This window comes from Thalassophryne amazonica, chromosome 13 (assembly GCF_902500255.1).
Source record: "Thalassophryne amazonica chromosome 13, fThaAma1.1, whole genome shotgun sequence".
NCBI lineage: Eukaryota > Metazoa > Chordata > Actinopteri > Batrachoidiformes > Batrachoididae > Thalassophryne > Thalassophryne amazonica.
Genome location: NC_047115.1, coordinates 68,583,816 through 68,606,544, shown reverse-complemented (window position 1 = coordinate 68,606,544; position 22,729 = coordinate 68,583,816). Strand labels below are relative to the sequence as shown.

Sequence of the window (22,729 nt, the reverse complement as noted above, 5' to 3'; positions counted from 1 at the left end):
GCTTTTATTCAGCTACTTTTCAGAGTGACGCCGACTGAGGGAGGACTGATGACTTGGTGGGATATCGATCGAACTGCGACAGCGGGCCAACCCGCACGGAGAAGCCGGCCTTCAGCCATCATCCCTGAGCAGACCAAGGCAGGCAGCCGGGGTGATGGAGCAAACCCACTCAGTCCCAAATCTCCCACTTTTTGGATATATGCGAAGTCCCAGTTTGCCCAATGGAGTTTAGTTCTGCAGCTTTCTCGAGGTGAGAATAATGTAAAAATAAAACGTGATGTTTACTGAACTGCTGTGAAGGTTTATTGATCGGCTAACGTTAGCGTAGCCTTTTAGCACAGTTGATCTGAGTGAACGCTTTAATTTGTAAATGGTTCAGTCTTTTTTATTTTTACCAAATAAAGCTACAGCTTTTTTCAGACACCACAAAAGCTCAACTTTAAATAACTTATTTTTTCGGGTGTTTTTTCCATCATTTTTTCCCTTTTTTATATATAAACTGTTTAGTGTTTCTTTATATTTAAAGAAATATTTTTATTTGTCCCAATCAGGAACATTTGCTGTGCAGACAACCAAACTTCCATTGATGAGCTGAACACCACAAAGTCCAGTCAAAAGAAAACATCTCTGCTCTTCAAAATAGGACAAAAGTGTCTTCAGCAAAACCACCAGAGTTCAAAGCTGCAGAAGAGACCTTCATCTGGTCCAGAGAATCCAACATAAAATCACATGCTTCTAAATAAAAGGCTCTTTCAACAGCAACTATTTTATTATTTTTTAAAAAGCTATTTCATTTTATATTTTAACAAGAAATGAACGGATCATTAAAAATGTCCACGAATCAAAGTCCAAAGACATTTGCACAAGTAGAAGCTCTCCACTTATTGTGCTCAAATTCATATTTTAGAAATGACTCTGTCCTGATAACATTAAAGGCGCTTACATATTTTGGCGAAATTAGAAGTTGAAATGACCATGAAAAAAAATTCATCATGAGGTTTATGTCACAGAAATCCTACTTTACAATCACGCTCATTGTTAAATTATTTCCTGTTGCATTTATAATAAACATTTGTATTTATTTACAGTGTCTGTTTTTCTGGTTGAAATGAGATAATCTACCAGACTTAATGTACAAATTTCCATGTTATTTTGTCTAAAAATAAATGTCCAAGGTTCCTTATGTTAAACAAGAAATTATCTAATCTGAAATAACAGGTGGTATTAATTTACAGCTGAAAGGTTTCTAAAGATCCATTTATTGATTTTATTTAGCTATTTTAATTACAAGTGTTCTAAACTTTTTTTTTAACAGTAATCAGAAATTCTGAGGTAACAGACAACAAAAAACATTTTGAAGGATTTTTCTTCAGAAAACTGCTGCATAAATGAGCAGTCCTGTGACACGTATGTTTTTGCACAGATCAGTGGTTTCTGTACCAATCCGTTTTGTAGAGATCAGTGATTTCTGTACCAATACATTTTGTAGAGATCAGTGGTTTCTACACTGATCCATTTTGTAGAGAACAGTGGTTTCTGCCACTAGTCTTCCGTGTTTTGGCCCGACGCATCATTCCTATTGGACAGTGCAAAGGTACGTCACAGCTCAGAGCATCGAAAGTTGGATTGGATTAAACTTTGACTGCATCAGCCTGCTGACAAGCGGCAATGCGCGTACCCGTCAGAAGCGTTGGTTTAGCTCAGCTTTTGACGCGACGCTTCTGACGCATCTAAAAAGCAATGCGTCTCATTGAAAATAATGCTTTTTAGACCGATTTTTGATGCATCTGATGTATTCAGTGTGAAAGGCCCATAAACCATCTGGATGCACGAAGAGCTGTTCAGATGAAAAGCTGAAAAGCTGATGGGATTTTTGGCTGGACTGAGAAACTACACAAAGTTTTTTTTTTTTTTTTATGGAAGTGCAAAGTCAGTGCACAGCACCACCGGACTACACATCACAATTTGGACTCCTGTTTAAAGTTTGTGTTGGACTTTAGCAGCAGTGGAACACCAAAATGTAAATCCCATTTCTGTTAATTTAAAATATCAAATGGAAGCCTCATTAAATGGTATGTTCCAGCCTTCACCTCATGAAATATTTGTTCCATTGAACTCATAAACATTCATTATATATATATATATGTGTATATATATATGTGTATATATATATGTGTATATATATATATGTGTATATATATATGTGTATATATATATATGTGTATATATATATATATGTATGTGTGTGTGTGTGTAAACAAACAACTAAGAAATCACATGTACATAATTTTTCACACCCTTTGATCAATACTTTGGTGATGCACCTTTAGCAGCAGTCACAGCCTCAGGTCTTCTTGAACATGATGCCACAAGCTTCGTGCAGCTATCTTTGGGCAGTTTTGCCCATTCCTCTTTGCAGCACTCCTCAAAGTCCATCAGGTTGGATGGGGATCATCCGTGCACATTCATTGTCAGATCTCTCCAGAGATGTTAAACTGGATTCAGGTCTGGGCTCTGGTTGGACCACTCAAGGACATTCACAGAGTTGGCCTAAAGCCATGCCCTTGATACCTTGACTGTATGCTTAGGGTCATTGTTCTTCTGAAAGATGAATCGTCACCCCAGTCTTACGTCAAGAATGCTCTGGAGCAGGCTTTCATCCAGGATGTCTCTGGACATTGCTGCATTCATCTTTTCCTCAATCCTGACTCATCTCCCAGTTCCTGCCACTGACAAACATCCCCACAGCATGATGCTGCCACCACCATGCTTCACTGTAGGGATTAGGGTTGGGTATCAAAAACCGGTTCTTGTGAAGAATCATTAAGAAATTACACTATGTAACACAATTTTTTTCCTGGCTTCTGAGTGTTATATTTCAACTGCTTATGTTTAAAGTCTATGGAAAAATGACTACATTCAGCACAAACTTTGATTTTTTTTTTTTTAATGTTCTAGAAAGTTCTAAAAGTTTCTTGAAATTTCTTGATACCAAAAAGCTATCTGACATGACCTTCTCCCATGCCTCCCCTCAATCACCCAGATGGTCACTGTTGAACTTCAAACGGGCCTAGACATGTGCTGGCTTGAGCAGGGGGTCCTTGCTGCCCTGCAGGATTTTACACCATGACACGTAGTTAAAGAATATTCTAGAAGACTACTCAGTAGTAGTGGAGGCAAATCGCGAATATTCTTGAAAACAGACAAATTTCAAAATATCACTGTCCTGATCACATAAGCAACGTTTCTGTGGAATAACAGCTATTTTCTGTTTATTTAAGGCATAACAGGTTAGGAAAACACACTGTGTACCCAGGAACAAAACAAAAATAAAAATTTGTTACATAGTGTTATTTGATCCACTGACATCAATAGACTTTTTACTGAGCAGTTCCTTTATCTGTACTTCAGTTCACATTACGCCAGAACAGCCATTGTTTTTGAGGGTGTGTATCAGGAAAATGATCATTTATGCAGCGGGTCTGCTTGAAGTTTGAATTGCAACGTGAATTCACTGCTTTGTTGGCAGCGCTGCTTGCAATGAAGCAGCGCTGCTTGCAGTGAAGCAGCGCTGCGACCCGCTGCTTAGCTGGTTCTCTGCTTCGCTACTTTTCAGAAGCGGCAGGTCTGCAATTTCTTCATTAACCCCCCTTAAAGCCATTTAAAGATGTCATTAAATGTCACCGTTTTGCAGATTAAAGTCACTAACTGTAACTCTTGATGCGGGCAAGAAATGAAAATCATTCTCCGTTGCATTTGCACAGCTCCAAATGCTGCGAGGCTCTCTGCCAAGTAAAGTTGGAAAGCTCGATTCCGGTTGGAATTAATAACTTCAAAGCGAATCGCAGTTTTAAATCAAATGGCACCTCTTTCCAAACATTGACCCCAAGCTTCCCTTTCCTGGGCCACATCAGCCTCCTCTGTCTTGGGGCTCCCGAGGTGTTCCCGGGCCAGTGTGGAGATATATTCTGTCCTCCGAGTCCTGGGTCTTCTCCAGGGTCTTCTCCCAAAAGGACGTGGCTGGAACACCTCCCTAGGGAGGCGCCCAGGAGGCATCCTTACTCGATACCTGAACCACCTCAGCTGGGTCCTTTCAAAGCGAAGGAGCAGTGGTTCTACTCCGAGCTCCCCACGGATGACCGAGCTTCTAATCCTATATCTAAGAGAGACACCAGCCACCCTCTTACGGAAGCCCATTTCGACCACTTGTACTCGCGACCTGGTTCTTTCAGTCATGACCCAACTCTCATGACCACAGGTGGGCGTAGGAACAAATATTGTCTTGTAGATTGAGAGCTTCACCTTTTTGCTCAGCTCTCTTTTGATTACAACAGTACGGCAAAGCGAATGCAATACTGTCCATGCTGCGCTGATTCTCTGGCCAACCTCGCGCTCCATTGTCCCCTCACTCGTGAACAAGACCCTGAGGTACTTGAACTCCTTCACTTGAGGCAAGACTGCATTCCTTACCCGGAGTAGGCATTCCATTGGTTTCCTGCTGAGAACCCTTGCCTCAGATTTAGAGATGCTGAGTTACTTCACACTCGGCTGCGAACTGATCCAGTGAGTGCTGGAGGTCACAGACCGATGAAGCCAACAGGACCATATCATCTGCAAAAAGCAGTGATGAGACCCTGAGCCCACCAATCTAGAAACTCTCCTACCACTGACTATGCCTCGATATCCTGTCCATGAACATCACAAACAGGATTGGTGACAAGGCACAGCCATGGCGGAGGCCAACCCCCACTGGAAACGAATCCGACTTACTGCCGAGCACCCGAACACAGCTCTCGCTTTGTGAGTACAGAGATTGGATAGACCTGGGAAGGTCTATCCATGGTCACTGTTAATTGAAAGACTGTTTTGCAACCTTCCGTGTAAAAATGCTGTTGAGCAAAACAATGTCTGTACTACTAAAGTTGTGACACCTGAACAGTTGTTGGTTATTTGACAATTTAGCATTACTTGGGGAAGGGGTAGCATTTTCATTTATGTGAAAGGCAATGAGGCAAATAAGTATTTGATCCACTGTTGATTTTGCAAGTTTGCCCTCCTACAAAGAATGGAGAGGTCTGTAATTTTATTGTAGGTACACTTCCATTGTGAGAGAAACAATAAAAAAAAAATCAGAAAATCGCATTGTATGATTTTTTTTTTCACTAATACATTTGCGTATTATTGCATGAAATAAGTACTTGATACAATCGAAAAACAGACCTTAATATTTGGTACAGAAACTTTTGTTTGTAATTACAGAGGTCAGACATTTCCTATAATAATAATAATAATTTATTCATTTATATAGCGCCAAATCACGACTAATCGCCTCAAGGTGCTTCACAAACAATTTAAAAGCAGAATAAAATTAAATAAGATTAAAACAATAAAAAAATTTAAACATAAATAAGTAAAAGAAGTAAAATAGAAATAGATAAAAGAAATAAAAAAGACACGCAGGGAGAACAAGTGTATTTTCAGCCTGGCTTTAAAAGTCTCCACAGAGTCCGACTGTCGTATCTGCGCAGGCAGATCATTCCACAGAGCTGGGGCGCGGTGATAGAAAGCTCTGTAACCCGCTGACTTTTTCTTCACCCTAGGGACATACAGTAGTTCTGCACCACCCGGTGAACGCAGAGCCCTAGCCGGCACATAGGACTCAACCAGGCTGGCCAGATAGGGGGGTGCCAGTCCGTGAACAGTTTTATAGGCCAATAGTAATAGTTTAAAATCCGATCTCAGAGACCAGAAGCCAGTGAAGGGATGCCAGAACCGGCGTAATATGGTCAAACCTTCTGCTTCGTGTCAGAAGTCTGGCAGCAGCATTTTGAACCAGTTGAACCACCTGCAGTTGACCAAGTTTGCACACTGCAGCAGGGATTTTGGTCCACTCCTCCATACAGAGCTTTTCTAGATCTTTCAGGTTTCGAGTTTCAGCTCCCTCCAAAGATTTTCTACTGAGTTCATGTCTGGAGACTGGCTAGGCCACTCCAGGACCTTGAAGTGCCTCTTACGGAGCCACCACTTAGTTGCCCTGGCCATGTGTTTTGAGTCATTGTCATGCTGGAAGACCCAGCCACGACTCATCTTTAATGCTTTTACTGAGGGAAGGAGGTTGTTTGCCAAAATCTCATGATACATGACCCCGTCCATCCACCCTGCAATACGGTGCAGTCATCCTGTCCCCTTTGCAGAAAAGCATCCCCAAAAATGATCTTTCCATCCCCATGCTTCACGGTTGGGACAGTGATCTAGGGGTTGTTCTCATCCTCCAAACACGGCGAGTGGAGTTGATACCAAAAAGCTATCTGACATGACCTTCTCCCATGCCTCCCCTCAATCACCCAGATGGTCACTGTTGAACTTCAAACGGGCCTAGACATGTGCTGGCTTGAGCAGGGGGGACCTTGCTGCCCTGCAGGATTTTACACCATGACGGCGTGGGGCCTGGACAAGCAGGGGGATTTTACACCGTGATTTTACACCGTGATGGCATCGTGTGTTACTAATGTAACATTTGCGACTCTGGTCCCAACTCTCTTCAGGTCGTTCACCAGGTCCTCCCGTGTTGTTCTGGGCTTTCTCAGAATCATCCTTACCCCATGAAATGAGATCTTTCATAGAGCCCCAGACCAAGGAATATTGACAGTTGTGTTTCTTCCATTTTCTAATAATTGCGCCTTTCTAACAGTTGTTGTCTTCTCACCAAGCTGCTTGCCTGTTGTCCCGTTGCCCATCCCAGCCTTGTGCAGGTCTACAGTTTTGTCCCTGGTGTCCCTTGACAGCTCTTTGGTCTTGGCCATGGTGGATAGGTTGGAGTGTGTTAAAGAAAATCTAACAGGACTGTGAGAGCCAGAGTTTTTGGTGGTTGGTAGGTGATCAGATACTTATTTTCATGCAATAAAATGCAAATTATTTAAAAAATCATACAATGTGATTTTCTGATTTTTTTTTTTTTTTTTTTTTAAGATTCTGTCTCACAGTTGAAGTGTACCTGCGATAAATATTACAGGCATCTCTATTCACTGTAGATGGGGAAAACATCTAAAATTGACAGTGGATCCAATACTTCTTTGCCTCACTCTGTGTGTTTGTGTGTGTGTGTGTGTGTGTGTGTATATAATTACAAAAAATGTTAATTCTTAGAAATTCCATGAAATACTTTGCTGAAATAATTTAATACATTATATCAGTAATAGGTCAGCATGGTGACTTAGTGGTTAGCACTGTTGCCTCACAGTGAGAAGGTCATGGGTTCGATTCCCACCTGTGGCCTTTCTGTGTGGAGTTTGCGTGGTTTGTTCGTCCTACGACAGACTTGTGTCCTGTCCAGGGTGTACCCCACCTGGTGCTCTGTGACTGCTGGGATAGGCTCCAGGCCCCCACGACTAAGCGGTTGAACATGTGTGTGTGTGTGTACATCAGTAAAACCCACAGAAGCTTGTAAAGGCATAAAAAGGGATTATTCTGTCGATATAACGCTCCATCCATCCATCCATCCATCCATCCATTTTCTAAACCCATTTACTCTATTTAGGAGATGCTGGAGCTTATCCCAGCAGTCATTGGGCAGGAGACAGGGTACACTCTGGACAGGATGCCAGTTTGTTGCATAGCTGATGCGCAGAGACAGACAAACATTTATACTCTTACTTGCACCTACAGTCAATTTAAAGTCACCCAGAATGGTGCACCAATACATTGTATATTTATAGAATTTTCATTTCAAATGTTTTTGAAAATTGTAACTCTGGTGCATTTCAGGATTGCATAAAAAGTTGTAGTTAATGTAACTAATGCTAGGGCAATAAACATACCAAATGCAGAATTTGACAATTCCTCATTTTCTAGGCGATAGTGGACCACTTTGAAGACAAAAATTGTCCTGTGACCGAGCGCCTCAAGGTCTTCTACTGCTGCCAAGCTCCTCCCAGATGGGCTGTCCAGGTATAAATGTGTTATTTTCAAAACCACACAGTTGTGGTTGTCTGATTTATTTTGATGTTGTTTCTCCATTGCGACACAAAATGCAATCCACTTTCCAGATTTGTCTATTTTTCATTTTAATAGACTAAGCGAGGTTGTGTGCAATGAGTCCTGTGTGATTAACTTTCCTCTGCATCTGCAGTCATCAGGTGTGGTAGAATGAATCTTAAACAGGCAGTGCATCACATTCTTGGTAATTTTAGCTGTGTCCATCATAGTTGTGTTTCTTCCAGTTTTGTGGGTTGTTTGAACAGATGCTCATTTGGATGTACTTCTGTTTGGAGAATACACCAGCACAAACAGTTGCGCCAAAGCTAGAAGTAACTCTGTTATGTTGAGCATTTGAGTTCCTCACAGGAAACACTACTTTCAACCAGAATAAGATGTTTTCACTCTTTATGTTCTTTTACATCGGTATCATTTTACAGTGTTTTACTCCTCGATTAGAAGACTGGTACGGAAATGTAGGGCCACGTTTCTTTCTACTCTCAACCTACTGTATTGTACCATATACAGATACTGTGGGCCCAGTCTTTCAACTACTGCAATACAGGGCACAGCTGTTGCAGCTGTCATTCTCACACCCAGCACCCATGTCATTTAAATAACAAATTTACTTACGCTAATCTGTGTGTCTATGGGTGCAGTGGTTTTCAGCTAAAGTATCCCAAGTTGCAGTGTTGGTGCATTGCTATTGTGTGGCAGAAACTCACTTCAAATTCTTTTGTGTGTGTAACCAAGCAAATATGTGCAAAATTCACTTTAATTTATGTGGTGGCAGAAGACGTCTAGGTCCACTTCATGATGGTTTTGAAGCTTTTCTAACACAACCGTCAGTAATTTGTAAGTGTTCAACATGATCCAGGCATGTGGAAATCTGTGGATGGATGGATATATACATTATCGTTTTCACGGTTTGATCCAACTGTGGATGACAGCAGCTGCTCATGGTTTGCAGTGCATGGTTGCGACTGCAGCATCGCTCTATGTAAATTTCTGCTCTTTCCCACAATGCAAAAACGGGTCACATCTGTTTCCAGAATGCATGTTATCCCACTCCACATACATGTCTGATGTGTGTGATGCTGACGGACATATCCTGATACTAGCATGTCACTTGCTGTGGGGTTTAAGCATTTTTCCTGCGTTGTGATCCTTCTGTAACAATTTTTGTTTTTTGCATCCATAGTGTTGATAACATGAGAAGGTGGTGTACATCTTGTAACCATGGTCTGGACACAAATGCAGGACTCAACAAAGCAGCTCTTGTTTTTAAGATCATTTGTTGTATGATTAAGCAGGGTCCGTTACACAAAAAGGCAGTTCAAAAACAGCAAATAAATCAGGTACATCAGGCAATAAGGTGTGCTCAAAAAACACAACGTGGCAAGCATTACAAGGAAAACACGGGAACAGAAGCGGAAGGGAATCCAAGATCATTCTTCGAGGCTGTACCCCTCCCAGTCCACCAGGTGCTGCACCCCCCTCCCACGCTGCTGACACTCAAACAGGCGCCGCAGAGAGAAGACAGTAGCCCCATCCAAAAACACACAGAGACGGGGTTAATAATTTTGGAGATCGTGAATGGACCAACGAACCTGGGAGCGAGTTTCCTTGCAAGTCCTCGGATAGGCAGATGTCGCGTGCAAAGCCAGACCTTCAGGTGCCGTGTATCTCTTTTTATTAGCAGCTACCTTATAGGCGGCTAAAGCCCGCCGGAGAGCCAGATGAGCCCGCTCCCAGGTTCGACGGCAGCGAAGTATGAGGGCTAAAGCAGAGGGCACACGTGAGTCCAGCTGAGAAGCCCATATGGCCGGGTGCTGGGAGGCGAGAATACAGAGGCCCTTCTCAAGCTCCTGATTAACCCTTTCTGTCTGTCCATTGACCTGTGGGTGGTACCCGGAGGTGAGGGTGGAAGAGACTCCATGCAGGCGGCAGAATTCTTTCCAGAACTGAGAGACAAACTGAGGTCCGCGGTCCAAAACAATGTCCTGAGGGAAACCGTGTAATCTGAAAATGTTCAATAATAAAGCTTCAGTGGTTTCTTTAGCAGTAGGTAACTTTGGTAGGGGTAGAGAAGCTTGAATCTTCGACTGGACTGGGTTGCTTGACGTGAGGACGTTTTACTTCAAATCACAGAAGCTTCCTCAGCTAAAATTGTTGCTCTGGTAGTCTGACTTCTGTCTTGACTCTTGTAGAGAAGAATAAACCAGAAGTCAACAAAAGCTGGCGTTTTTAACCTAACCAGACCCCTCCTACCGAGAGGCCAACTGCTATAGGCTAGTGACTAAACAATAGCTCTAATTAGCACCTATTGTGCTCTAGTTAGCACTCTCCTAATGATGGGATGGAAGCCTCCCCTGATGGCTCCCTTGACGACTCTCCTGATGACGTGAATGACTCATTACCATGAACAAAAGACTGAAACTGCTTTGACCTGAGTACCCCATTGTAAACAGGGGACAAAGCGTGTCTGAGACCCGCCCCCCGGTTAAGGCTGGGTTTCAACTGTTTTACAAAGAATGCTTCCTTGACACCTCTCTTAAACCATTTCTTCTCTCTGGCTAAGATTTTAACTTCCTTGTCCTCAAACATGTGGTTAGTGTCTTTCAGGTGGAGATGAACTGCAGACTGAGGTCCACTGGCGACCTCTCTGCGGTGCTGGTATAGCCTCTTGTTTAAAGGTTGCTTAGTCTCACCTATATAGTGTTCATTACAGTTTTCCTGACATCTGATATAATACACTACATTGTTCTGTTTGTAACTAGGGATCCTGTCCTTAGGGTGAACTAATTTCTGTCTCAAGGTGTTAACCGGTTTAAAGTAAACTGGGATTTTGTGCTGTCTGAAGATCCTCTGTAGTTTTTCCCCTACTCCTGCTAAATAAGGGAGAGACACTCCTTCTTGTCTCCGTCTCCTGTCTATCTGGTCTCTTTGTTTTCTGGGACTTCTGCACTTTGTCCAGGGACCATCGTGGGTACCCACATACTGTGAGGGCTTTCCGTACAAGTTGTTGTTCTTTAGCCCTTCCCTATGCAGTTTGGTAGGGGTACAAAATGCACCATTTTAGACAATCAATCTACAACAGTCAGAATTACGGTATTCCCCTTAGATGGTGGACGACCAGTCACAGAGTCAGTGTTTATGTGCGACCAGGGTCACATCGTAATCAGCAATGGAAGGAGTTCGCCAGCTGGTGAGCTGGTGGATGATTTATGCATAGCGCATACATGACAAGCCTTAACGTCGTCAGTAACATCAATCTGCATATGGGCCACCAAAACCTTTCTTGAATGATCTGCACTGTTCTCTTGACACCCGGGTGACAAAACGGCTGTTGTTCCCCCACCAAATGACTTCACTCCTCAGTGTGTCAGGAACATATAAACTACCTATCGGACACCCCGGTGGATTGGGTACGTTATGTGTAGCTGACCTTACCTTGGACTCAATATCCCATGTAACGGTGGACACAAAGCATGGCACGGGGAGAATAGTGGTAGGTTCTGAAAGAATGTAAGAAGGATCACCCTGCCGGGAAAGTGCATCCAGTTTAACGTTTTTAGAACCAGGACGGTAGGAAAGAATAAAATTAAACTGGCTGAAGAAAATGGCCCAAGGGTTTGCCTGGCATTTAATCGCTTAGCGGAGTGAAGATACTTTAAGTTTTTCTTCTCTGGGTCCATCTGGATCTTACCCTGAGCTATCACAAATCCTAAGAAGGATCCAGTAGAGCTATGAAATTCACATTCTTCGACTTTGACGAACAGGTAATTCTGAAGCAGAATTTCCAATACTTCGCGTATGTGACATGTGTGAGTCTTGTCAGGAGAGAAAATCACAATGTCATCAAGATATACGAAGATAAATTTATTGAGAAACTCCCACAGTACGCCATTAACCAGATTTTGAAATACGGCAGGGGCGTTGGTTAGCCCAAACGGCCTGACTAGATATTCATAATGACCAGTCAAAGTATTAAAGGCTGTTTTCCATTCATCCCCTTGTTTAAAGTGCACCAAATGATAAGCGTTGTGAATGTCCAATTTTGTGAAGACTCTGGCGCTCTCTAGCAGCTCAAACGCGGTAGCAATGAGAGGGAGCAGGTACCGGTTCTTAATTGTGACATCATTGAGGCCACGGTAATCAATGCATGGACAGAGGGTTTTGTCTTTCTTCTCTACAAAGAAGAGCCCCGCCCTAGCAGGCGAAGATGAGGGCCGAATCAAACCCGCCTCGAATGACTCCTGAATGTACTCGTTCATAGCAACGCATTCACGTGCTGACAGAGTGAATAATTTACCTGTGGGGGACTAGGTCCCGGCAGTAGCTTGATGGCACAATCGTAAGGGAGATGCGGTGGTAAAGATTTAACCTTTGCTTTGCTAAAGACCTCAGCTAAGTCGTGATAACACTGCGGAACTCTGGCGAGATCTGGATTTGAGACGGTACCTCAACGACGGAACTAGTCAGACAACGTCCCGCACAAGTGGATCTCCAGGAACTAATCTGGCCCTTAGACCGGTAAAAGCTTGGGCTGTGTGTCTTCAGCCAGGGGTGCTCCAAAATGGCCGAATGAGTCATTTTATAAAATACATGAAAACTAATTGTCTCACAATGATTCTCAGTGATTATTAACTGGACTGACTGAGTACGATGGGTAACTTGACCAAGTTCGTGGCCATCCACTGCGTGCACCACCAGAGGGCACAAGAGGAGATACAACTTAAAGTGTAGGGATCTGGCGAGAGAAGACAGTGGCAAATTAAAATCAAAGCCAGAGTCAAGAAATACCGGAACAGATTCAGACCAGTGCTCAGAGATTAGCTTGGCTAAGATCACCTTTTGAGATGACAAGGAAGCAATGGAGCTTTGACTCACCTGTAGTACCAGTTTTGACAGTGTGGGGGCACCCCTGACTAGGCAATCTGAGATCACATGCCCTGCCTGCCAACTGTAAAAACACAGACCCTCCTCCCTATGGTGCTTGCGTTCCTCTGTAGATAAACGAGTACGACCCAACTGCGTGGGTTTGTACATGAAGTTGTGAGGGGAGCTGGAGGCGAGATGGTTCGGGACGGTCACTTGTGCAGGCGGCGTAGCAGAACGCTGATCTGAGAAGCGGGGCTCTCATTGAGGTTGGTCCGCCATCCAGTAGTCGGTGTGTGTGGCTAGGCCACTGAGCTTGTCCAGATCATCGAAGAGGTCGACGGCGATGAGTTGACTCTGGATATGGTCGGCTAGGCTCTGGAAGAAGACATCCTGGAGGGCAGCTGGGTTCCACTCACTCCTGGACGCAAGGATGCGGAAATCAATAACATAGTTGGTGACTCCTCTGTTTTCCTGCCTTAGCTTCATCAGGGATCATGCTACTTCACGTCCCAGCGACATATGTTGGAATACTTGGAGGAGGGCTGTCTTGAATGCTTGAAGAGACACATGAGGAGGACTGCCCGCTCCACTCTGCTGTTGCCCACGCTGCCCGACCGGTAAGGTGAATTATCATGAATGCTATTGTCGTCCTTTAGGACAGAAACATTGATGACATTAACTCGAAATGCAGCTCACACTGGGTGATACATGGCTTGACGTCTCTGGACTCACCGGAGAAATGCTCGGGTTGTGACAACTGGTTACTAAAAACAGGTTCAGCTGTGGACACCGTGGGGCTACACTCTGTCCCAGAAGTGGATTACTGGTAGTCATGGGAGCCGAGTCAGTCGAGGCCTGAATGGTCAGCTGAGCAATAAGTTGCTCCATCTCTGAGCTCACGGAAGACATCAGTGAATCTTGCCATTTAGCAAGGTCACTGAATCCGGAACTTAATGCTGTCAGGCAGGCTTCTTGATATGCGAGCTGGAAGCAAGGATGGTGTGCCGCCAGCTGGAATGGGTTTGAGTCCACTGTGTCCATCGTTCTATCAGGCTGGGTGGACAGAGATGTCTGGACACGAATGCAGGACTCAACAAAGCAGCTCTGGTTTTTAACTCAACGTGGCAGGCAGGACTAGGAAAACACAAGAACAGAGCTGGAAGTGAAGCCATAAAGCACAATGATCTGTCGAGGGACTAGTGTAACCAGTGAAGCTTATATCCACCCTGGTGATGAGCTACAGATTACAAACAGGTGTGTGGAAAGCTCCAGAATAGGGTGTGGCCCAAACAGTGTGCACCGCCCACCACCAAGCACAAAGAGGGACAGATGAGAGATAGGGAAAGACAAAGCCCATGCAGGAAAAACCCAGCAAGAGAAATCACAAAGACAAAACAATCAAACCTAAACTAAGCAGAACCAAACAGAAAAAAAAACATGACACAAAAAGTCCAGATCATGACAAAGGCTGGGTAGTTCATGATAGGGTAGGGGTACCCTAAGCAGTAAAAACTTTGCTTTTCCTGAAAAACATCTCTCGCGTGACATCCCGTGTCACAGTCTGATTGGTCTCCTCCTTCTGATTGGTCCCCCTTGCCTTCACTGAGGTGAGACTGATCAAACCGCGACACCAGTCTCGGAAGACAAGCCATGTGACTAGTACTCGGACTGCCTACTTTGGTGTCGGACCCATTGTCTACTGCTTAGGTAAGTTAGCACTTATTTTAAAAAATGGACTAAGAGGGTAAAAAAAAATTCCAATGAACAAAGAAGATGAAAACAAAAGGTTGAACACATCAACAAGGGACATGCGTGGGGCCCATGTTTCACCAGGATTTGACATAAATTACTGAATAAGAATAAAATAACCACACAAACTAGCTAGAATAGTCTGTACATGATTCTTTGTTATTCCTTGGACTTAACGTTGGAATGAAAATCAACATACCCGTTTTTTTTTAATTGAAATTGCATAATTTGTAGTGTGGTCTTGAATGGATTTGACCAGGATTTACACGTACATTGGACTGACTCTACATATCCTATTTTGTTTCTTTATTGACAACCATTTATTTGGAATGTCTGTTCACAATACATTTAGATACTTACATTTAGATATTGTCATTCATGGCCATGATTTTACACAATTAAAGGTATAAATAGGAGCATTTTTAATCCACATAAAATCATCTTTTCAACTGCTAAAATTCACCAAAATAGCTCCTTTTAAAGTGGCCCCACCATCACCTTGTAGGAGGTGGCAGTTTGGCACCCCCTCTCACACCCTCCCCCTCGCAGTCACCCGCCAGTCTTTTTCCTTCCTGACTGTTCTCATCCCTGTATCAGTGAGGAACACTTGACTGATGACTTTGTGGAAGATGCTGTGATCTTTGTGGACCGTGTTTGCAGCACTTGAGCAGCTACGTGAGAAGTTGAGTTTCTGGGCTTTCGATTGTCTTGAATCAAAACTAATATGCAGATTTTTCAGTGACTTCTTGCACTCGGCTGTGAGACGCTTTCTGTGTTCAATGAGAGTATTGAACTTGTAGAGAGATTCACTAACCTCAGCAATGACATTCATACTCCTTCCATTGAAATTGAAAGATGCTTGGGAAGAGTTTTTGCAGCCATGTGGTCCTTGTTGCTTGCCTGGGCATGATCCAGGTGCAGGTACCTAAGGGTTGAGGACACCAGCACGGGAAAGGACCTTTGGTTCACCCACATTTCACCTGGATGCTGCAGATGGATGCTACATTCACAAGGGGTTATGCTCTGTAATTAGTTTCTGGGCAAGTCATGGACTCAGCTGGAACAGGTCAGGTACACAAAGCCCTCAACTCACAAGGGACGTTACCAGCAACAGCAAATACAAACCCTGATTGACCAGCAGCAGACACTCTCCGTACAGGTATCTCAGCTTTGTACTCAACTCTCGGCACTCACTAACCAGCTCACTTAGATCACCTCCACCTCCTTGCCATGCAATGCAATGTTCTCTATTTTTTTTTTTCACAACACCCTTCAGCTTACGCCACAGATATAGCATGCAGAGTCACATCCCTCCAGCCTCTGGGGAGGTCTGATCACAATCTGGTATACCTACAGCCACAGTTATAACCCTCTGGTACAACAGCAGCTGGTAACCACTCGCTCCATCAGGGTTTGGTCTCCTGAAGTGGAAAGTGCCCTAAGAGACTGCTACAACACCACAGTCTGGGATGAGCTGATCAACCTGCATGGTGAAGACATAGAGGGGCTGACGCATTGTCTGACGTATTATCTTAACTTCTGTGCAGACGTAATTTACCTAACCAAGACTGTCCGCTGTTACCCAGAGGTGGGACAAAGTCACTATTAAATCACTCTCAAGTCATGAATCAGCAAGTCTCAAGTCAAGTCTCAAGTCATAATGACCAATTGTTTGCAAGCTGACTTGAGACTTGACTGGGGACTTGCAGATTGATGACTTCAGAATGACTTGGCAGTGACTTCGTCCCACCTCTGCTATTACCCTAACAACAAACCATGGGTAACACGGGAAGTCAGAGCTGTCCTCAAAAGGAAGAAGGCTGCCTTCAGGACCAGAGACATGGACAGAATGAAGGCAGCACAGCGGGAGGTGAAACTCTGCTCAAAGACAAAGGAGCTGGTCTTTGACATTGGGAAGTCCAGACCAAGTCACAACCAGTTCTGATCCAGGGAGCTGAGTTGGAGACTGTGGATTCCTACAGCTACCTTGGGCTGTAGCTGGATAGCGAACTGGACTGGACAATCCACACCAACCACCTGTACAGGAAGGGACAGAGCAGGCTGTACTTTCTGGGGAGGTTGCAGTCATTTAACATCTGCAGGAAAGTCCTGTGGATGTTCTAGTAGTCTGTACTAGCCACCGTCCTCTTTTCCACCATGGTGTGCTGGGGGGGGGCAGCATATCCAGACTGGACAAACTGATCAGATGGGGTGACTCTGTGGTTGACATGAAGATGGACTCTCTGGTGATGGTGGCAGAGAACACTGGACAAACTGCTGGACATTATGGATGATGCCTGTCACCCTCTGCACATAGTCATCAGGAACCAGAGGAGCCTCTTCAGCCACAGACTGCTCCTTCCCAAGTGCAGGATCAACAGACTGAAAAACTCCTTTGTCCCTCAGGCTATCAAACTATATAACTCCTCAGTCAGGGGGAGGAGTAGCAGGGGAGGTGATAGTCTAGTGGTTAAAGCGTTGGGCTTTAGATCAGAGGATCCCCGGTTCAAGGTCCTTAATCCCATAGTTGCTCCTGGTGTGTAGTGGGCACCTTGAATGGCAGCAGCCTGACATCGGGGTGAATGTGCGGCATTGATGTGTAAAACGCTTTGAATGTCCGATGCAGATGGAAAAGCACTATATAAATGCATCCCATTTAGGAGTATTAACAGGAAGACAGAGGTTAGGAATGGGAGGAACAGTAGTAGCTAGTAAAACAGCATTGATCGGTATGTCTGGTATTTATATTTATATTTGCAAACAGTTTTTCTTTTTTACTTTCACTTTTGATACTCTGAGTATTTCTTACCCTGTGTGCTGCTATACAATGCTGCTGGAACTTCAATTTCCCTGTGGGAGTCTTCCCAAGGGATCAGTAAAGTTCTGTCTTGTCTAATCTAATCGTAAGTGTTTCGCTTGCTCCGGAGGGGAAGCTTTGGCATGGGTGATGATCCTCTGGACCCAGTCCTTGCAGGACCTAATTACATATTCCACCTTTATTCAGCAGTTTCGGATAGTTTTCGATCATCCAGTGCACTGGCAGGCAACCTCCAAACGACTTGTCTCTCCATCGGGTGAACTGCAGTGTCACGGACTATTCCGTGGAGTTCCAGGTTCTGACGGCGGAAGCCGACTGGAACACCACTGCACTGCAGAGCATGTTTATTAATTGTCTTGCCAAAGGTATGAAAGGAGAGCTGGTGGTCCGGGATCAACCCAGTTCACTCGACAACCAATCACGCTAGTCAGAAAAATAAGACAGTTGAGTGAAAGGTGACAGAAGGGCCAGAAGGCCGAGCATGCATCGTTCCCTCAGATCCTTCTGCATCTCAGTCCCATTCTTTCTACCTTGCGTTCCAGCAGCAATGCACTCCCCATATCCATCACACCCACTGTTGCCGAGCCCATGCAGCTCGGCAGGGCTCAATAAACACCAAAGAAAGACAGCGCCGAATATTGGTTGGGGAGTACATTTGTTGTTCTGCCCGAGGCCACATCCTCCACCATTGTCTGATTCAGTCAAAAGCCAATGCTCACCAATAGATCCTGGGCTAGTGGTGACCCAAACTCACTCATATCACGGGTGATAAATTGTAACGCACACAAATCCCGGCAACTGTTCACTTCCAGTACTGTTCCGTTTCATTCCAGGCTCTATTCGACTCAGGTGCAGAAAGTAATTTCCCTGATATGAGCATAGTCGACCAGGCATAAATTCTGGTAGTAGAACTCCACACTCCCATCACAGTGAATGCCTTCAATGGCACCAGACTTCCCGTTATCACACACCAAACTGTACTTGTCACAGTATTGGTGTCAGGCAATCACGTGGAAACTATTCGGTTTTTCGTTTACTCCTCTTCCTCACCATTGGTGTTAGGGCATTCTTGGCTCACCCTTCAAAATCCGGTAATTGATTGGCCATATGGTACATTCACCTGGTGGAGCGAAGCCTGCCACCATAGGGGTTTACTGTTATCCATGCCTCCCAGTCAGGGTGCCAGAGAGTCCAACTGTCCACTACCTGATCTCATTTCTATTCCAGAATGCTGTCACGATTTAGGTGAAATTTTTAGTAAGGATCCCGCACTCTTTCGCCCCTCCCCTCATAGACCATATGACTACTCTATCAATTTATTTCCATGCATGTCCCTACCCTCCAGTCAATTGTGGGAATAGATGGAGCAGTACATAAAGGACTCTCTGGCAGCAGGTGTCATCCGCCCCCCTGGGGGCAGGCTTCTTCTTTGTAGGCTAGAAGGGTGGGACCCTACACCTATTCATAGATTTTCAATGGTTGACAGTTAAACAGTTTATTTATTTAGCGCCAAAAATATAACAATCTCAGGGCACTTGCAATCTTTAAAAGATGAAAACACAACAAAATTAAAATAGTTTGACTGCAAATAAAAACCAAATAGAAACACTCAAGAAAAATAACAATACTAAAATTGACTCAGAATACTTGCTTAAAATAATGTGACTTCAATTTTAAAATTGTCCAAATAAAGTAGTTTGATATGACGAGAGATAGTTCCACAGTTGTCGGGCTGCCCACGTGAAAGCACGAGTCCCAACCTGAGTCCTACACCTGGGGACCTTCAGGTTGAGTTGGCTGCTGTAGCATAGTTGTTGCAGTGGATTATGAACCTCAATCAGATCTTGAAGATACGTTGGTGCGAGACCCTTAATGCACTTGTAGGTTAGCAGTGCAATCTTGAAGGATATGCGGAATGACACCGATTACCAGTGCAGGTCTCTCAACAGAGGTGTCACATGGTCGTATTTTCTTGCACCACATACCACACAAGCAGCAGAGTTCTGAAGTTTCTGCAGATTGCTCACGACGCATTTAAGTGCCCCGTACAGGATGGCATTGAAGTAGTCAATATTAGAGGTGATGAATGCATAGACAATCCTATCAGTAGCTGGTTTATCAAGATATTTCCTTATTTGTCATATCCGCTTAAATTGGTGATGTCCATTCTAATTAACATGGTTTGTCATTTTGAGCTGCTTGTCAAACACAACACCAAGGTTCTCCAGGGAACGAACTGGTTTAATAAATGAATCTCCCACTTTGATATCCTGAATTGTCACTTTAGTCAGTTTTTGAGTTCCCAGGAGGATGATCTGTCTTCAGATAATTGATTTTTCAATACCAAATTGAATGCCAAAACAGTCTGTAATCGGTACCCGCTCCCACTCCTGGATTCAGCCTTCAACTCTCTGCACGAGGCCACTATTTTCACAAAATTAGACCTACGTAATGCTTACCATGTGGTCATGGTCAAGGAGAGAGATGAATGGAAGGCCGCGTTCAACACTGTCTGCTTGGGATGAGGCTGATTGCAGGCATGTGAAATGGCATTTGACTCCCCACCCTTTTGTTTCCAAGCAGATGAACATGATTCAGATTTAGTGATGATGAATTGAAGGAGTTCACAATAATCACAGGGGAATGATCCAGCTGGTTATGGTTGCCATACACCTGCCATCAAGGGTATTGGCCTCCAGGGGGAGCTCTAGTCCTTTAGTAGGGATGTCTGCCTGTGTAACCAGCATCTTATTAATGAAGTTCTCCTCAGCCCCTGAGCCAAAAAATGTCTGGCGCGCAAGAAAGTTCTTATCCCAGCAAAGACGGACAGGACAAAAAAGACCTGGCTGTAGGCCTGAAGTCTCTGAAGTGTGGCCCATCAGTACTCCCACCTCTACTGACAAGTCCAGTCTTTTGGTCATACGGTACAGGATGTGACGAGATGTGCTCAAAGACCACAATAGAAACACTGTCACTCCAGCCTTTGTCGGTTGCTTTCGGCAGTGGAAGATGAGCACGTCCTAACTGCATCATTTCCTTGTTCTTGGTGGAGGGATTGAATGCAGCTAAAACACCAGGAGAGTGCAGTATTTCTACAGCCAAGGGGTTTTTTTTGTGGGACATGGAAAACACTGCCGGCTGGTGGTCTCAGAGGCTGTTACCTATTCAAATAGCTGTGGACATAAGTTTGTTCAAGGATGAGGAGTCTTCTTGATGAGCCAATTCATAATTTGTGGCTTAGTTGAACCCATGATGGAACGCATTTTGTAGGGCTTGATTATTCCACAGTATCTGACGCAAACATTCGGATCTTGATGGAATATTTCGACAAGGGGGCTCTGCCGGAGGGAAAACGGCTGGCTACCAGCATCATTCCCTTGGACAGGATGACGAAAGACATGTCTCATCTGTGTGATGAAGTTATTATACATTGAACTAACCACGAGCTGGTTTTGACCACACCATGGTCACTCAATCTAACACTGACTCACGGAGCAGTCCCATGACACATCTGGCATGATCAGATGTATAAAGAGATGGCTGCTGCTCCAAAATCAATCAATCAATCAATCAATTTTTTTATATAGCGCCAAATCACAACAAACAGTTGCCCCAAGGCGCTTTATATTGTAAGGCAAGGCCATACAATAATTATGTAAAACCCCAACGGTCAAAACGACCCCCTGTGAGCAAGCACTTGGCTACAGTGGGAAGGAAAAACTCCCTTTTAACAGGAAGAAACCTCCAGCAGAACCAGGCTCAGGGAGGGGCAGTCTTCTGCTGGGACTGGTTGGGGCTGAGGGAGAGAACCAGGAAAAAGACATGCTGTGGAGGGGAGCAGAGATCGATCACTAATGATTAAATGCAGAGTGGTGCATACAGAGCAAAAAGAGAAAGAAACAGTGCATCATGGGAACCCCCCAGCAGTCTACGTCTATAGCAGCATAACTAAGGGATGGTTCAGGGTCACCTGATCCAGCCCTAACTATAAGCTTTAGCAAAAAGGAAAGTTTTAAGCCTAATCTTAAAAGTAGAGAGGGTGTCTGTCTCCCTGATCTGAATTGGGAGCTGGTTCCACAGGAGAGGAGCCTGAAAGCTGAAGGCTCTGCCTCCCATTCTACTCTTACAAACCCTAGGAACTACAAGTAAGCCTGCAGTCTGAGAGCGAAGCGCTCTATTGGGGTGATATGGTACTACGAGGTCCCTAAGATAAGATGGGACCTGATTATTCAAAACCTTATAAGTAAGAAGAAGAATTTTAAATTCTATTCTAGAATTAACAGGAAGCCAATGAAGAGAGGCCAATATGGGTGAGATATGCTCTCTCCTTCTAGTCCCCGTCAGTACTCTAGCTGCAGCATTTTGAATTAACTGAAGGCTTTTTAGGGAACTTTTAGGACAACCTGATAATAATGAATTACAATAGTCCAGCCTAGAGGAAATAAATGCATGAATTAGTTTTTCAGCATCACTCTGAGACAAGACCTTTCTGATTTTAGAGATATTGCGTAAATGCAAAAAAGCAGTCCTACATATTTGTTTAATATGCGCTTTGAATGACATATCCTGATCAAAAATGACTCCAAGATTTCTCACAGTATTACTAGAGGTCAGGGTAATGCCATCCAGAGTAAGGATCTGGTTAGACACCATGTTTCTAAGATTTGTGGGGCCAAGTACAATAACTTCAGTTTTATCTGAGTTTAAAAGCAGGAAATTAGAGGTCATCCATGTCTTTGTCTGTAAGACAATCCTGCAGTTTAGCTAATTGGTGTGTGTCCTCTGGCTTCATGGATAGATAAAGCTGGGTATCATCTGCGTAACAATGAAAATTTAAGCAATACCGTCTAATAATACTGCCTAAGGGAAGCATATATAAAGTGAATAAAATTGGTCCTAGCACAGAACCTTGTGGAACTCCATAATTAACTTTAGTCTGTGAAGAAGATTCCCCATTTACATGAACAAATTGTAATCTATTAGACAAATATGATTCAAACCACCGCAGCGCAGTGCCTTTAATACCTATGGCATGCTCTAATCTCTGTAATAAAATTTTATGGTCAACAGTATCAAAAGCAGCACTGAGGTCTAACAGAACAAGCACAGAGATGAGTCCACTGTCCGAGGCCATAAGAAGATCATTTGTAACCTTCACTAATGCTGTTTCTGTACTATGATGAATTCTAAAACCTGACTGAAACTCTTCAAATAGACCATTCCTCTGCAGATGATCAGTTAGCTGTTTTACAACTACCCTTTCAAGAATTTTTGAGAGAAAAGGAAGGTTGGAGATTGGCCTAT

At 44.0% G+C, this 22,729-nt stretch overlaps 1 protein-coding gene across 1 annotated transcript in view; it reads left to right on the top strand.

The window, feature by feature from the left end:
- Window positions 1-22,729, top strand: part of LOC117523174 (tetratricopeptide repeat protein 27-like) — a 136,062-nt gene that overhangs the window by 4,045 nt on the left and 109,288 nt on the right. The window contains exon 2 of the mRNA XM_034184617.1: window positions 7,852-7,947. Within this exon, the coding sequence (XP_034040508.1) occupies window positions 7,852-7,947 (96 nt within the window). The remainder of the gene's footprint in view (window positions 1-7,851; window positions 7,948-22,729) is intronic.